The 16,392-nt window shown below is 42.0% G+C and overlaps 1 protein-coding gene across 1 annotated transcript; it reads left to right on the top strand.

Moving 5' to 3' along the window:
* The first annotated feature begins 85 nt into the window (after positions 1 to 85).
* On the top strand, positions 86 to 14,538 carry DNAJC18 (DnaJ heat shock protein family (Hsp40) member C18). The gene is made up of 7 exons (XM_042790164.1): positions 86 to 210; positions 352 to 497; positions 1,687 to 1,872; positions 5,489 to 5,601; positions 6,956 to 7,065; positions 9,079 to 9,251; positions 13,473 to 14,538. Exons 1-7 carry the CDS (start codon positions 173 to 175, stop codon positions 13,595 to 13,597), a joined length of 891 nt encoding a protein of 296 aa, XP_042646098.1. The 5' UTR covers positions 86 to 172; the 3' UTR covers positions 13,598 to 14,538.
* Positions 14,539 to 16,392: the final 1,854 nt, after the last annotated feature.

The following is a 16,392-nucleotide window of genomic DNA, read 5'->3' as shown; positions in this document are numbered from 1 at the left end:
CTGGGTACTGTAGTCCGCGCGCCACCGGCGGGGAAGGTGGGGGGGTGAGGACTCCCGTACCCAGAGGCCCCCGCGCGGCCGCCGCCTCCGCGCACAACATGGCGGCGCGGGCGGGCCGGGGCGGTGGGCTGTGAGGGTGCGGGGGGGCGGGCGGGCGGCCCCGGGGCCCGCCATGACTTACACGGCGGAGCAGCTGGACGGCGTGAGGCGGTGAGCGCGGCGCGGGGGCTGCGCCGGGCCGGGACAGGCGGCGGGGGCGGTGGGTGCTGGGTCGGGGCCTGCGGCGGGCTCGGGGGTGGGGGCGAGGGGCGAGGGACAGGCCGGTGACCATAACCTTGCGTGCGCTTCCAGAATAAAGCGGTGTCGGAACTACTATGAAATCCTGGGGGTGGAGAGGGACGCCAGTGAGGAGGACCTGAAGAAAGCCTACCGCAAACTGGCCCTGAAATTTCACCCTGACAAGAACCGCGCTCCCGGAGCAACGGAAGCTTTTAAAGGTGAAGTGGGGGCTGGCCCGGTTTCAAAAGTCGTAGAGCAGGATGAAACCGAGGACGGACTGCCTCAGACTTGCAGTTCTGCGCCTGATGTAAAGGCATCATACAGGCCCGTATAGCTTGTCATTTTTATAGACAGCTGTGCGCATCTCCACAGAATCCTGCGGCTGCTCGGCAAGGTTTGCCTTTTAATGTTCAGAATACAGATTTCCATTGGAAGCAAAGGGAAACGTATCCCAAATGTCATTCCTAGGTACTGCTAAAGGTTCAGAATGATGCTTCAAAATGATACTGGCCGTGCTGAAGGATGTGTTGTGTAATCAATAACTTGATCAGTGTCATAAAAAAAATTATATATACATATATGCAAGCATATGAAATTTTAGTCCAGTACTCTGTGTCTGGACTTTTCAATAATGTTACAATGGAAACCTGGATCAACAATGTTAGCATCTAAACTCTTACATCTTTTGCCTTTTTCCATGCTGTGTTGCAGATATTTGCAAGGGCATTGTAAGGCAGCATGAGGAAAGTAAAATGTTCATTCATAGTCTATTAGGATTGGGATTTTTTGAAAGGCTTTTCTTTATTTTTGTGTGTTAGGGTTGTATTTCTCTATTAGCTTGTTTACAGCCATGTTCTGTCAAAAATCAAGGAAGGTGATGAACCAAACAAATACTTCTGGGTGGTTTGACATAAAGTGTGAAACAGATATGCTGTACAGCTTCACAGGCATCTCTGCCGACAGAAAAACTTGGAGTATGGTTCTGCATTTTAATTAGTCTCTGCAGTTACTAACTTTGTATTAACTGTATATGGTATATGGAGGTGCACTTCTATATCAGTGCTTAGTTTGATCTGATAAAATGTTACATTCTCACTTAATCTCATGACTGAAATGAACCCTCTCACCTCAGTTTTACAAATTTTTAAACTCTCTCCATATGTTTTAACACTTTTGTCTTTCTCCTGGTATCAGTGATGTCAGGAAACAGGTTCCATCACAGGTAATGCCAGCGTTGTAATGCTTTTTTTACAAAGGCAATTCTTTCAGAAGTAACCCAGTCTTTGGTCAAGCACAAATTTTCTATGCCCTTTTTACTACTTTTTTACTACTCTGCTTATAAAAGTCTGAGATCTGAAAACACTGCATGATATGCCTATGTAATACTTCTTTTAATTCACTCTCCAGCAATAGGCAATGCTTTTGCAGTTCTGAGCAACCCTGAAAAACGATTACGATATGATGAATTTGGAAGTGACCAAGAGCATGTCAGCACTGGCCAGGCCAGGCACTATAATTACTACACAGAATTTGAAGCAGACATCACACCAGAAGAAATATTCAATGTGTTTTTTGGTGGGCACTTTCCTACAGGTCAGTATCTGTCTGCAGTGTTTTTGAAATGCAATGAACTGACACTAGACCATAAAGGAAGTTCACCTTCTCGGTACAGCTTGGAGAGTCGATTATGCATCTGAAAAGAGCAAAAACGGGTTTGGATTTACTCTCCTCTCCCTTCCTAGATTTTTGTGCCTAGAAAAGCTCCCTTAATGCATGGTTTAAACTTGAGATTCTAATAATGCTGATCCCCCAAAAAATGTTGTCAAAGCCCAGCCTTGCTGTCCTGGAATGCTCCTAGAAGAGAGAGCTGCCAGGGCAGTAATGGCTGTTGCTGCCAGGGCAAGTTTCTAATTTCCCAGCCTCTTCAAAACGTCTTGACAGTACTAGTTAGGGGTAAGAACATTTTAGTCTGGCAAGGAATTGGGTTGTTTGATTATTAGGCAGGCAACATTTTAATACCAGCTGTATCTAAAGACCCTTCCTTTTACTGCTTTCATTCCCTCTGTTGTCTGAAGCCAGCAATGGTATGGGAGGTAAAATAAGGTGTGAATGGGAAAGGAACAGAGGTATCTTTGCTGATGGTGGTGTTCTTCAAACACCTTACTGTGTTCCAGTACAGCATAGCAGCAGCTCCTGGCATTATGGTCTCAGTGCCTGTATAACTAGGAAGACATTAGGAGTTCATTTGGCTTGCAGCAGCTTGCGTACTCCAAAGAAATTAAAACTCTTTTTAGTTTAGAAAGTGATGCCTGCCAAAAAAGGCTGGCTGTTACTGGATATATACAGTATCCGGTAACAGAACAGTAGATCTATACCTGTAGAAGCTCTGTGCATGTCTCAGTTCAGCATTGGCTTTTGTATTTTTAGTAAAAATAGAAGATCCTGCAAGATCAGTGTAACACAGGTTTGGATTAAATGTAAATCTGAAAGATATGGTGAGCTCAAGGGTCTTTCTGACAGTATCTAACTAATTGCTTTAGCGCTGTTGTAAACTTTTTCACTTCCAAGGTTTGGTATAAAGCAACATACATGCCAATTACTACAGCCTAAAGCCACAAATACAGGTAAGTACAAGCTCCCCATAACCTTAGTCTGTGTGGCAGCACCTTGCAGCTAAGGGAACCTCAGATTGTTTTCAAAATTCAATCGGTAGATGTGCAAAGTGAGCCAAACCCAGGATGGCATAATTCCACACTGAGTTCGCAAGTTTTCCGTTTCTGACTTCGCAAGAAATCTCACCTGCGTGGGCCTTTTGCCTCAGCCACCAGTGAAACATGGGCCTCAGGAAACATGACTGCTTTGTAGCTGTGGATGACAGGGAGGCTTAGAGTTGAGGACAAGAAATTGAAGAGCTGCTGGAGGGAATTTGGGTATGGGGCATGGCAGGTTTAACAAGCAGAGTGACATGAAGAAGCAAATGGGAATTTTTATCAAAGTGGCAAAGAATAAGAAAGTAAAAAGATAATTTCATAGTAATAGGTGTTGGTAGTAAATAATAGTTTCCTCACCAAAAAAAAATCATAGAATCACAGAATACCAGGTTGGAAGGGACCTCAAGGATCATCTGGTCCAACCTTTCTTGGCAAAAGCACAGTCTAGACAAGGTGGCCCAGGACACTGTCCAGGTGAATCTTAAAAGTGTCCAGTGTTGAGGAATCCACCACTTCCCTGTGGAGATTATTCCAATGGCTGATTGTTCTCATTGTGAAAAACTTTCCTCTTGTGTCCAGTTGGAATCTCCCCAGGAGTAACTTATACCCATCACCCCTCGTCTTTTCCATATGACTCCTTGTAAAAGGGGAGTCTCCGTCTTCTTTGTAGCCACCCTGTAAATACTGGAACACGGTGATAAGGTCTCGCGTAAGCTTTCTCTTCTCAAGGCTGAACAAACCCAATTTTTCTCAGCCTTTCATCACATGGCAGGCTGCCCAGTCCCTTGTTCATCTTTGTGGCCCTTCTCTGGGCCCTCTCCAGCCTGCCCACATCTTTTTTTGGATCTAGAATGTTTGGGTCTAAATTTTCCTAATCTAAAAGTGAATTTTAAATTATGGAAAATCATCAGTTCGGTAGTTTTCCAAATAGGTAAAGTTGACACAGTTTCTACTTAGTAAGAGAATTACAGTATGAGGGTATCCAGATAGTTGATAGATAACATTTTTTAAACGGTCATAATGTTAAGTAGGACTTGCATGTGTGAGCTGAGGTTTGTGCTAAGCTGCAGTGTTGTGCTGGTTTTTGTTTTGTGACACCTGGCTAATGCCAGGCTTTCTGGAAACCAGAATAAGAAACATTGGTATTAGGGTAAACTCATTTGTATAGCTTCTGTGGGCAGGTTTATGATTTTTTGGTTTTACCATGTGTTTTTCCTCTGTGGATATTCAGTGGAAAAATATTAAAATGTTAAATGTCATAAGTCTAAAAGGAGACTCTCCACGTGGTATAGCGTTGCAGTTGTAATGGGTAGAGGCTACAAGTTGAACTTCCTTCTCATAAAAAATAAATGCACATGGAAGGAAAGAAACTGCTGGCAGAAATTTTTTGGGAAGCTTAGAATTTGGGAAAACTTTTTTTCTAGGCACCCTGCAAAAGCCATTCTTCCCACATTTGCTTCTGTTTTTTCACAGCTTGATAAAATATTGTCTGAGTAGTGCTGAACGATAGAAACAAACTTCCCTTTGCAAGAAAGAAACTCCTTCAAGCCAGTCTCGTTTGGCGCTCTGTTGGAGCCCTAACTGCAGTCATGCCTAGACCGTTGGAAAAAATCTTAAACAAGCAATGAAACAGATGTTTTGACACAATAGCAAAGGTCACTTCTGCCCAGGTTTTTTTCAGAATTCTTTGAGGAATTCAGAGAAAGGACAGTATGAGTGTAAAATAATGTAGCATCTTTTCCAGGGCTTAAAAATAGATTTGCATTTCTGTTGTCATAAGGCAAAAAAATTTCAATTCTCTAATACAAAGACATCCTCAATTTTAAAAGAGGAGAGCACGGCTATTATTAAGGTATTTGTCTGGTGATAACATCAGAGTTAAAGCTTCAAATCGAAACAGCATGTGCGATTCTTTCCTCATTTTAGAATTTTTTAAAATAAACTACATTCAGTGTGCAAGAAAGGAAATCCTGAATTGTACTTTTTTTTTAACTCATTTTTTTTTAAATCTCTTTCCTTATTATAAAAGTAAGTGAAACTATTAATAGCTTAAAGGAAGAGGACGTAGAAGTGAGTTCAGAAGACCGTATCCAGTAATTTTGGGAAGCCATAATTATGGCCTGAGTCTGCTGAAACAATTAATTTTCTTGCTTAGAGCCTGGGGATGAAACACAAGCTACGGCCTTGCAAGTGAATATGACAAAAACAGTATTAAAATATGAGACACAATAATAAAAATTACAGCATGTTTCTTAAGTTTGATTTAAATTAAGATGGATTTGGGGTAAACTTTACAATTTCTCTGGTACATTTGATGGAGTGACATTATCTTGACATTTAAATCTGAGGTGTGTTTGTGCTTTTTAATCTGAAGTCTCACAAATATAATTCAGGCCGTGTAGTATAAGCCTGGATAATCAACTAGAAACTCTGAGAAATACAGGTGAGTACCAGCAACTGGATGAAAACGGTGATTCTCTCTTGGTTTCTTTTAACAGGAAATATCCATATGTTCTCAAATGTAGCCAGAGATGCACACTATTATCCACGGAGGCACCGAAATGAAAGAGCATGGACGCAGGAGCAAGAGGAGGAAGAAAACAGGCCACAGGTAGCCAGGAGGAGGGATCTCTTGGGCTTAAATATTTCACCAGGGCGAGGGGTCCACTTACACATCTCCAGCCAGGACAGACTTGCCCATCCTTAAGTGCTCAACGTTTATCCCTGAGTGCTGCAGCCAAAATGGATGTTTTCAAAAGTTACTAGATTGTCTTTTATTAATCATTGCTTTAAAAGTACATTGCATTAATAGGATTACAGGCCCCAGAGTTTCTGTCACTGAGCGTTTTGCTGATGATTGCTTTTTGCAAGCTCTAAGGGTTTGATAATCCAGCAACAACCAGTCCAGATGTGGAGTGGTAATGGATACAGAAGTACTGGCTTGTCCTCATGGCATATTTAATGCTTCCATCAATTAGCACACAAGTTCTGCCCAGGTGCTGCCCAGGCCTCCTGCCGCCCCAGGCAGGGTGGGTCTGGGATACATTTCTACCAACTGAAACTTCCAGATGAGACTCAAGGTGTTATTTGTTGCTAGCGCACATACACACATGCCCCCTGCCGTGGAAAAACCTTCCTCCAGAAGTAGTGTGTTAACATAAAGAGATTGTTCTTCAAGGAAGATGAATTTTTCCCTGCGAGTCTCTTACAGTCAGGCTCTGAAAAAAAACCTGATAGACAGCTGAGCTAGGGCAAATGAATCCCACCTACTACTGCATCAGGTATCCTTGTTGCTATCCCAGGGCAGAGGGCAAAGCCTAAATAGCTGTATGTTGTATTTTACTCCTGATGAAAAAAGGCATTTTAGAAGCCAGTTTAGAAATCGGGGGAAGAGCAGAAGTAAAGATGTGTGTTTTCTCTTTGATATTTTTTCCCACTCTTTTGTTCTACTGAATTCATTCAAACAAATAAACAAGTCCTTGCATCCTGTCCCAAGTTACACTACATATGGTCTCTTAACCCTTTACTTTTCAGCCATTTTATCCAGTGTTTGAACAGAGATTGAGATTTTTAGAATGCCTGTTGCGAACTTCAGAAGATGCACAGAAAGCTGTAGGCACAAATGGGAATTGCAGTGTGTTCCCTCGGTTTGGCTTGTCAGCTGGTCACTGACAGGTCCAGTGCTGTGGGCATCTGTCACCTTGTGGAGGAAGCTGCAGATGAAAGAAATGTCATGAAAATGGAATTGAAAGAAAATGGCTTTAAAGAGTTTCCTGAGATGATTATTAAAGGTTGTTTTGAAATTAGAAAGTCATCCCTCAAAATTCAAAAGTACTTCCTCTCTATTTTCAGTTTACATTTAATACATTGTGGATCGATGATAGATAGCCTGGTTTCTGTGAACAGATGCATCCTTTTCCATCTATATCTTTTCTTAACTACCAATTACTACTGTTCTTTTTCAGAATTCATATTCTGCATTTATTCAGTTGATGCCAGTTTTCATAATAATAATAGTGTCAGTTATAACTCAACTGATGGCCACAAACCCACCCTACAGCCTATTCTACAAATCGTAAGTCATTTAAAAACACATTTTCTGGTCTTTGGTGTTTGTGATAAGGAGGTAGACGGTCACTGGATTTGATAGCAAAATGCATGTTATTGTTCTGTTCTGCTCTTTCTAGAAAGTGTTATCAATTTGTAAATAAGGAAATACCAACAGTCTCTGTTGATGAGTTCTCCTGAGCATTATGGCTATGGTGTGCTTTATTGTACTGTGTGCTGAACAAACAGAGGCACTGAGCCAGAAAGCTTGCTCAAGGGGTGTGAAATGTTTTTGCACAGTGATACAGTAGCAGGAATGTGGGTGTAGCTCAGCTACAATGCTGATCAGCCTCTGCTCTGCCCACTCTCTGGGATCTGTGGACCACTGCTGAGGTTTGTATGTAAAGCAGTTCGAAAATGAAGCCTGCATCTCACAGTATAAATCCAAATCTGCTCTGGAGCCTGAATTCCACAGGAAGAATTGTCAAGCTCCACAAATCATTAAAGCCTTGAAATGCCCTGGATTAATATCTATAAAGAAGCAGGATCCTGGGGTTGCAGAGGGAAAACTGGTCAACTCTGGAAACAGAAGGAACACCAGCAGACCTGTTGTAATCTGAGTTTGTGGGGTAGAGGAAAACCCCCTTGTCCCTCTCAGCATCCAGTGCTGGGAGGAGGGAATCTCTCTCTGGTGGGAAAGAGCTCAGTTCAGTCACCTTCACTGGCTCTTCCTCAGGTAGGAGTGGGAGGCAGGTGGTTTTGGAGAACCTCCTGCAGTATCAGAGTGCTCCACACTCTCCTTGTGCCCTTCTAGGAGTAAAACTACGGTTTAGGCCCATAGTCTGTCCACTGTTACAGTAGCCCAACACCCTTTACCGTTTTTTACCACAAGATGTCAGTGTGTAGACCTAGCATAAGAACTAGGGGGTGGTTGGTTTGTTTTTTTTTTTTTTTTTTTCAGAGTGTTTTTGCTATCTGCCAGTCCCATGTGAAACCTCACACACTGCCCCCACAGCAGCTAATCTCTTCTGCTTTTCTTCACTACCTCCCCTTCTGCTGATTTGAGATAGTCAGGCCTGAGCCTGGTACACAGTTATGCTGTTTCTCTAATTCGTATCTTTAAAAAAGCTAACAGCCTAAAACCAAAAAGAAATTGTTTATCTAAAGAGAGCACACACCTCTGAGACACAGCCAGAGAGAAGGGAACGAAGAGTCCAGGAAACAGAAGGGGCAAACTGGATTCCATTGAGTAGAGTGTAACCTTTGTGTTTTGGCTGCCTGCCTCTTTCTCTGGGCAGTGATTTGAAAAAAGGCCTGGTATCTTTGCTCAAATAAGGAAATTCGGTATAAGAGTATAGTTTAATCTAGTGACTGTGTCAGAGTAGATAATTCTACCTATATGATATTCTTTGGGATATTCCATGCCCTGCTTTGCTTACTGATGATTATAAAACCCTAAAAGAAAGTGTAACTAGACTCTACCCTGCTAATTTTTATTTCTACTAAAGGATCCAGAAACCAGGAAAATCCAATACAATTGCATTGTGCCCTAAGCAATACTAGGCCCATGTGCCTTTCCTATCATCTCTACAATTGTTATCAATTCATATGGATTTCTGGATCCAGCTTTCCAAAATTGACCAGCAAACAGAAGAAAGTGTGCAGAGGTTCTGTTCAGTTCACAGATAAAATTTGCTCTTAGGTTTTAGAAGTGTCTTGACTAAGCTGTTGAGAACAAACACAGTATTTGAAAGGAATGGAGTCAGCTCAAGAGCCAGTAGATATCTCCAAATCGTAGATATTTTCCTGTGGTTTTTATTTGGGGGGGAGGGGAGGTAAAATCTGGTTTTAGTGCACAGCTTGCTGTGCCTGAGACTTGTAATTTCCTTATTGGGTGGTTGAGGGAGCTATAGTCCTGCAGAAAGTAACTGTAAAAGAAGTTGCAAATACTGTCCTCTGGAAATGCTCATATGGAGAAACATCTCTTCATTTCTTTCTATTTGAACTGCTAAAAAATGTTTTCTCCATGATGTTTTCACAGGTCCATAGGCCATGTTATTAGTAGAGAAACAGAGAACTTGCAGGTGCCTTACTATGTTGATAAAAACTTTGAAAAGAATTATCAAGGAGCAGAACTTCAAGAGCTAGAGAAAACCGTTGAAAAAGATTACATAGACTATATTCAGACCAGCTGCTGGAAGGAGAAACAGCAAAGTAAGTTATTTTTGTTACAAGCGTGTGCCTCTACAACCCATCAGTAGTTGCATGATGGCTACACTTCACAAGGCATTGCCATTTTTAGCCTCATTTTCCGATGCTTCTAACATCTCAAACCTTGCACTGGTATTTCTCACATCTGCTCTGAATTTGCTATTCTCGAGGGTCTGTCAAAATACATTTTAGGTGATTCTGAGAGACAAGTGGAAAGTAGATTTCACCATTTGAGACATTTTTTTCCACTCAGTTTTTATGCTTGAATAACTCTTAGTGATGATGTTTTAAACATATAATCCACCACGCTTATCTAGCTCTGACATATTGTTAAGGCTAGGAAAGATCTTGAGACATCACCTGTTCCACGTTTCCTTTGCTGGAGCCGAATCATTTTGGCTTTGACTGGCTCCACAAGATTAACCAACTTTTTCTTCAAAACTCGATCAGAAAGAGCCCATAGCCTCTTCAGGTGCCTTTGGTAATCTTGCAGTGGACTGTGTTACTGGTATCAGTTTTCAGAGAGCATGCTTCTGTGCTTGTTTGGTGCGCTTATTTGCATTTTCTATCTTTAGATGAGTTTGAGATCATGTTTTTCACCATAGTCAAGATTGTCTTTTAAAAACGAGAATTGAATGCAGAAAGGGAGAACACAAAAATGTGAGCATTCAAAATTATTATTCTCACGTTAGTCCTAAGTCGATCAGTGGCCCATATAAAGGCATGTATTTTAACTCCATGTTGTATTACTTGTTAATTACTACTACTCTAGTTCATTGCAAACAGAGCAAATCCCCACTTCTTCTGGAACTGTATGACATAACAGAAATCAGGTTACAGGGACTAGCTGAAGTTGGGATGTTGTGACTGATTTTTTTCAGCTAAAGAGCTCCTGACCTTCAAGTGAGTAAACACAAACTACTGCTGCGTGTAAAGGAAACTGGAAGAAGTTGTTTCTGTCTAAATGTAGCAGGCAAGCTGCTTTCACACACTAGTGGTTTTCTAAATTGCTCTGTGTAAAACAGACCTCAGCACACTACTGAAAAGTGACTTTGCACGTGTTTAGTTTCTTTACCAGTCGCATCATGATGAAAGCATACTCTTCGTCTAAACAAGACTTGTTTCATCCTATGCTAGACGTAACAGTAGCGTTGCTGACTCCAAACTATTTACAGGTTTTTGATGGGAGGGGGTGTTTTGTTTTTATCCAAGGTCTGTTTTGGTTTATTTTACATAAAAGTTACCAATCTTGCTTTTAAAGAGAAGTATACAGATATAGGCTCTGAAACTAAAAACAAAAAGAAAAGGAAAAAAAAAAGGCAAACCAACAAAATCCCAAACAATCCCTTAGTTTTTGGTATGCTTGACTTGTGGTCTTTGAGCATCTGTAGCTGGCAGTAGCAGCCTGTAGGTATAATGTGGCTGTTAATAACCATAAATGCAGGTTTCATGTGTAGGCTTGCTATAGGGATAGAATTTATTTCTTACAGAAAAAGCCTTTTAATTGACCTTGTGAAACTGAAAGTCGTCATATTGTCTCTTCCATGTAGACCTTGAGCTAAGGAGTGCCGTGCCCCAAAATGGGCAACAGGCTTTGCAAGTCTGGAGAGGCTGGTAGTCAGAGAGAGGGAGATGATCCAGCACTGAATGCCAAGTAATGCCTGCAAAACAATGCTCCACTGGAGCTTTTTACACTTAAGAAACTTTCTTAGTCACACATCTGCAAATATATTTACAACGTCCACAATTAGCAGTAGCCTGAAGGCACCACTGTAATTAAAAAAAAAAAAAAAAAAAAAAAACCAAAATAAAAAAAACAAAACAAAAACCATTTTCAGAATGATTACCATCTAGGCCAGTGAGCAGGTAATGAGCACAGCTGAGACTGTGCTAACTTTAGTACAGCCAAGTTTGTACAAATAAACTGTGAGTACGAGATGGAGTGCTGGGGAAAAGTTCTCTGGAGATGCTGAGACAGTTCTTAGTCAGCTGTTGTTTCATAACTTTGGTCCATTAATTCTTGTCTGAGTGTTTAACTTCATGTGGTCAACTGTTTTGGTTTTTTTTTTTGTCAGTTGAATGTCCATTAAGAGTAAGTTTGTTTTGTTTACTGAAGGTGCATTTTCTCTTTAGCACCAGCAAAATGGACATAGATTAGATAGAAACAGATTGATTTTTAAAGTTCTTGACTTTATGACTTGACAAGTGTTACCTGGTGTCCAGCCACATCAATGAAAACTTCAAAAGTAACTGATATATTGGTATCTTGTTCTGACAGTCACTTTTATACTTCTATCAGTGGACAGTGTTCCTCCCTTCACAGTGGAATAGCGTGTAAAAGTTGCACATGCTGTGGTGTTTGGTCTTCTAAAGTCTTTGGTACAGTTAAGTACAAAAAGCACATCCCAGGTTATTACAGGAAGATTGTTCAGCTGTGATGGCACAATTGTAAAGTAAGACTGCAAAAAGCTCCGAGTTGTAGAAAATTACAAAGAAGCAGCTGAAAACAGAGAGAATAAGGATATGTGGTTGGAATTCTGTATCTTAGGACTTCCTTAAAGAGAAAAAGTTCAACGGAACAACTCTATGTAAAAAGATTAGAAAACACAAGAAACTGACATGACAAGGTGAATGCTGTCAGAAGAGCAAGCATTCACAGTACTTAATTTTGCCCAGCTGGGTAACGGTAAACTGAGATCCTTCACTGCAGAATTCCAGGGACTCTGGACTTGGAGACAATTACCTGAGGCTAGTTTTGCTGAAGGCTTGACAAGGCTATGTGCCCAGAGTTACTTGAGTGGCATTTTAGTTATAAAACCTGAAAATTGAAAACTGATCTAAAATGAAATGCCCATGCCTGTCAGTTTGTAAAGCTTTTCAATACATAGGTGGATGGTTAAATGGCTTTAAATTTCAGTGGGACAGGGGCAGAGGACATAAGGCATGAAAGGATGTATTGAAGTTCTTTCCACTCAATGATTTTGTAAAATGAGGGACTTGTAGGGACTTGTAAGGCTCTTTGAAAAATTGAGTGTCATCAGATAGCCTGTGCTTAGGGAAATGTTGACCTTTTCAGAAACAAATTACTGCTATTCTTTTAGATGCATCTAATCCTGGATCTGAATTAATCTTCAGAGAGAAAGCAATATTAAGACTTCCTTAGATAATCAGCAGAAGAAACTTCTCTGAATTACTGGGAGGAAACAATTTAAACAATGGGGTTATTTCAGTTTTATATTGCTTTTGAGAAGAAGGGGGAAAAATATTCAAAGTACTTTGGAGATTGTATTGTTAAAAAAGGGCACAGAGGCCTTTCAGACAAGTCCCTCGGCTAGCTGTTCACCTTCCTGTAATCAATACCAAAAAAAAAAAAAAAAAAAAAAATTTATAATGTTTTCTGGGCAAACCTCTTGCCAGACAGTTTGAATTCTGAGAAGTGCAACTTCAAAAAAATAATTATCTATCCGTAAAGTCTATATTTGGATGGGTGCTCTGGGCCCTTGCGGAATGGATCTGCCAGAAGAATTGTGTTTCTCAGTTACCTGGGCAGGGGCGAATGTCTTGCAGTTCCTGCTTAGGCTGCAGACAGCTGACACAGCCCCAAGGCAGCGCCAGGAACTGTAGCCATGAGGTTAAATCCTGCCGATGGGTGTAGAGTAACCCCCTCACCAGCCTGTGCCTCTTGATGCCTCAGCGAGGATGGAGGCAGTGAGGGGGGAGCTAATTCAAATGTAAATAGCGGTGGGGGTAAGACAGGTGGAGTGTGGCAGACCAAATGGTATCCTACTAGCCCCTTTTTATGCACAGTTAGTTTAACTATATATGTATATTTTAAAGCAGTCACCTATTCTTTAGATCATTAACAAAATTTTGAATCATATGTGACTTCTAAGCTGTACTTTTATAGTTTGTCTTTTCTCTGCAGACAGTAATAGTCTTATTTTTTGTTTTGGTTATTGTCCTACTAGTGCACTGGTAGAGAGGGTTATCATAACTGAGTTTTCAAGCAATTATGAAAATACTTTCTGAAGTAGCTAGCCTGGTTAAACCTGATGGCCTCTCTTTCAAGAAAGTTAACGTGCCCAGTTTCACTGAAAGAAGGTGCATTAAAAAAAAAAAAACAAAACCACAACATGCCACAAGGTTAACAAAGCACTGAAAAACACTTATTTACAGTAGTAGGCTCATGGCTTGGTCCTAATATATATTTTTTTCATCTTTCAGAGTCTGATTTGTCAAATTTGGCCAAGCTGTACAGAGACGAGCGGTTAAAACAGAAAGCAGAATCACTGAAACTTGAGCACTGTGAGAAGCTCTCCAGTCTGATTGGAATGCACAAAGCGGGCTGACCAGGACACACACATTCTGTAGTTTTATTTATTGCTGGTTTAACTTATGTTTTTATTTTCCTTTGTATAAAAAGGGAAGGAGTCTATTGTAAAGAGTCTGAATATTCGAGTCCTTCTGCATATAGTGCAGAGATGGACTGACACGAGCTGTAGAGCTAGTGTTTGCTGTAATATATACCGTACACTCTATTTGGTTCCAAGGACCAGTGGCACTTTGTAAATTAATTCCCTGGGAAAAGTGATTAGTTTGGAACCTGTCTCCATCGGTAGTTTGTCTGCCATCCAAACAGTATACGCTTCCCAGGAGAGCGGGCAAATGTCTTTGCTTTCTGTATTTTATATGGACCTGCAGTTCACCCAGTCATACGAACAGCGTAGTTGTCGGTATTAAGTGCGCTTGCCTTCTCATGCTGATACCAAGCGGATGTCCTGGCTGCTACAGTGGTTCGTAACGCGGAGTTAGATGGATGGAAGGCAGCGTGTTTCCTGCTGGAGCGTAACACGCGATGCTGAATTCAGAGGAGTCAAGCACCTGGTTCAGGTGAGCCCTTGAGCAGGCTCCCAGCTCTGCCTGCCGTCAAGGGGACTGAACCCCGCGCCCCTCCGCCTGCAGAGCCGGGCCCCTCCTGCTCCGTCGTGGCGAGACACCGCGCTGCGGCGCCGGCAGCGACAGCGAGCGAGAAGACACGAGTCTGTGAATTGCACTAATTTCCAGTGTCTGCCAAACTGTAGAGAAAGGACAACTGTATTTATTTTCTCATTTGTTTTCAGTGGCATATTTTTAAGCTGGCTGTTTGACTTTTAACTGCAAACTCTTCTCCAGCTATTACAGGGGTCCTGCTTTTTCTGGTACAGTTTTGATGTAGCATATTTTTACTCTGTTGAGCAGTTATGAATGTTTTACTGTAGAGATTAGTATTGCAAAGAAACAGATCCGTGTAGTAGTGTCCTGTTTTTTCTTGATCCGCCTATACGAAACCAGGCATTTAAAGACAGGTTGAGGATGAGTTACGCACGTCAGCAGCGGAGAACGAGCATCATTAACCTGAGCGGGTTCGGTGGGGTGCCGCGGGTGCGTGCACCACGTGGAACAAACGGTTACAAAGGACATCTCCTGGCAGTGCAGGCACTGGAGGCGCAGGCTTCTGCCCTCCCTCCCTGACGGGGGGACTCGGCATTAGCTGCAGCAGAAGCAGCGCTCGCCTCTGAGGCGGGAGTACAAGCCTGTTACAACTGAACTAGTCTCTGTTGTTGCCCCCCCCCCCCCCCCCCCCCCGGTTCCTAAAACTCGCTGCGAGTAGCACGGGATGCCGCAGATGGCCTTGGCTTAAACCTAGGAAGCAAAGTACTCCAAAGGTTGAGAAAATGCCAGAATTAAAATTGCCTTTGAAGCTTGGACTTCAAGTCTCCGCCTGCCCGGGCGCTGGGCGCCCAGGGCATCCCGCTGGCACCGTAGGTACCAGGCAGTGTCCCCTCGGTGTCCCTGTCCCGTCCGTTACAGCGGCGGGAGCTTGGGCACCCAGAGAAGCTGAAGGAAGGAGAAGCTTTTCTGGTGGTCTGCACCGGAGCCGGGGGTTTTTCTCTTGGGGTTTTGAGACTTGGTGCCTCTGCAGATGGGGCGTACTCGCCCGTAAATGATGAGACCGTTGCAACATTGCTGCTATGAAATGGTGGTGTGTTAAAAAAAGAATTAAAAAAAAAAAAACCAACACGGTGACTCCTTACGGTGGTATTTTTATGTTAACATTTGTTCCTCATTGGGAAACTTTGTAGGAGCACTTAGGGAAGTTGAGCAGAGTTTGTCAGCCACTTGGGATGGGAAGAGCGCCGGTAAAAAAGGCATTTAGAGGGGGTGGTTGTGAATCATGTTTAGTGTGAGAGTATAAGGGCAAAAGTGATTATTCTAGATTGGTAATGTGGCTGGAAGCAGGACAGGCAACCTTCGTTCTGGTATTTCCCAGTTTTGAGCACATAATATGAGTGTGTACAAAAAGCAAAATTATTTTAATGTTGCTTTTTATATATTAAATAGTTTGAAGAATATATTTGAAATATATTGAAGTGGTTGGACTTTCTTCCAGGTTTGGTATCTTCCCTGTCATTCCTGTTTGATTCCCATGGCTATAAAGCGATACAGGTGAGGAGGCCAAACACAGCGACTTTACTGGACCTGTGACGTCCTGTACGGCGCTTGAATTCTCACGTAGTATTTTGCACTGAAAATAGATTGTACCTTTCATCCAAAGATCTCAAACAACTTTACGGAGGCGGGAGACCTCGTGTAAGGAGCACAAGAATTTTAAGAGTCTTCTCTGGAGCTAAGAGGCCAGGATGAAGCAGAAGGTGAGGCTGGCAGGTAAAATTATTTCAAAAAGCAATAAGCTGTTCTTTGTTCGTCACCGCAGACGGGGGTGTTACGGATGACTGTGTGCTGGGGCTGGGCACTGTGAATAAGGGCATTTGGCGCTAAAATGTCTTCAGGGGTAAATACTTTTTGTGAAGCGCTGGCATCCTACTGCATAAGGGGAGTTAAAAAAAAAAAAAATACACAAGGAAAATTTTGTATCTCGTGCCTGTGGCTGTTGCAGTGCATTGCTGTCATTAACCAAAGGTTACTTGCCAAAATGAGCTTGATTTCTAATTATTTCTCGGGTCTCTAAAGGGAGAAAAAGCCGTTGTGTGAGCAGGCCGTGCCGCCGTCCCTGGGGACTGCTCTTGGGCCACGCCAGGGACTTGCAAATGGGTTTACATATATATATATATATATATATATATATATATATATATATATGTAT

Source organism: Tyto alba, unplaced genomic scaffold (assembly GCF_018691265.1).
Source record: "Tyto alba isolate M040663 unplaced genomic scaffold, T.alba_DEE_v4.0 Super-Scaffold_17, whole genome shotgun sequence".
Classification (NCBI taxonomy): domain Eukaryota; kingdom Metazoa; phylum Chordata; class Aves; order Strigiformes; family Tytonidae; genus Tyto; species Tyto alba.
This window is presented reverse-complemented; position numbering and strand designations above follow the sequence as displayed.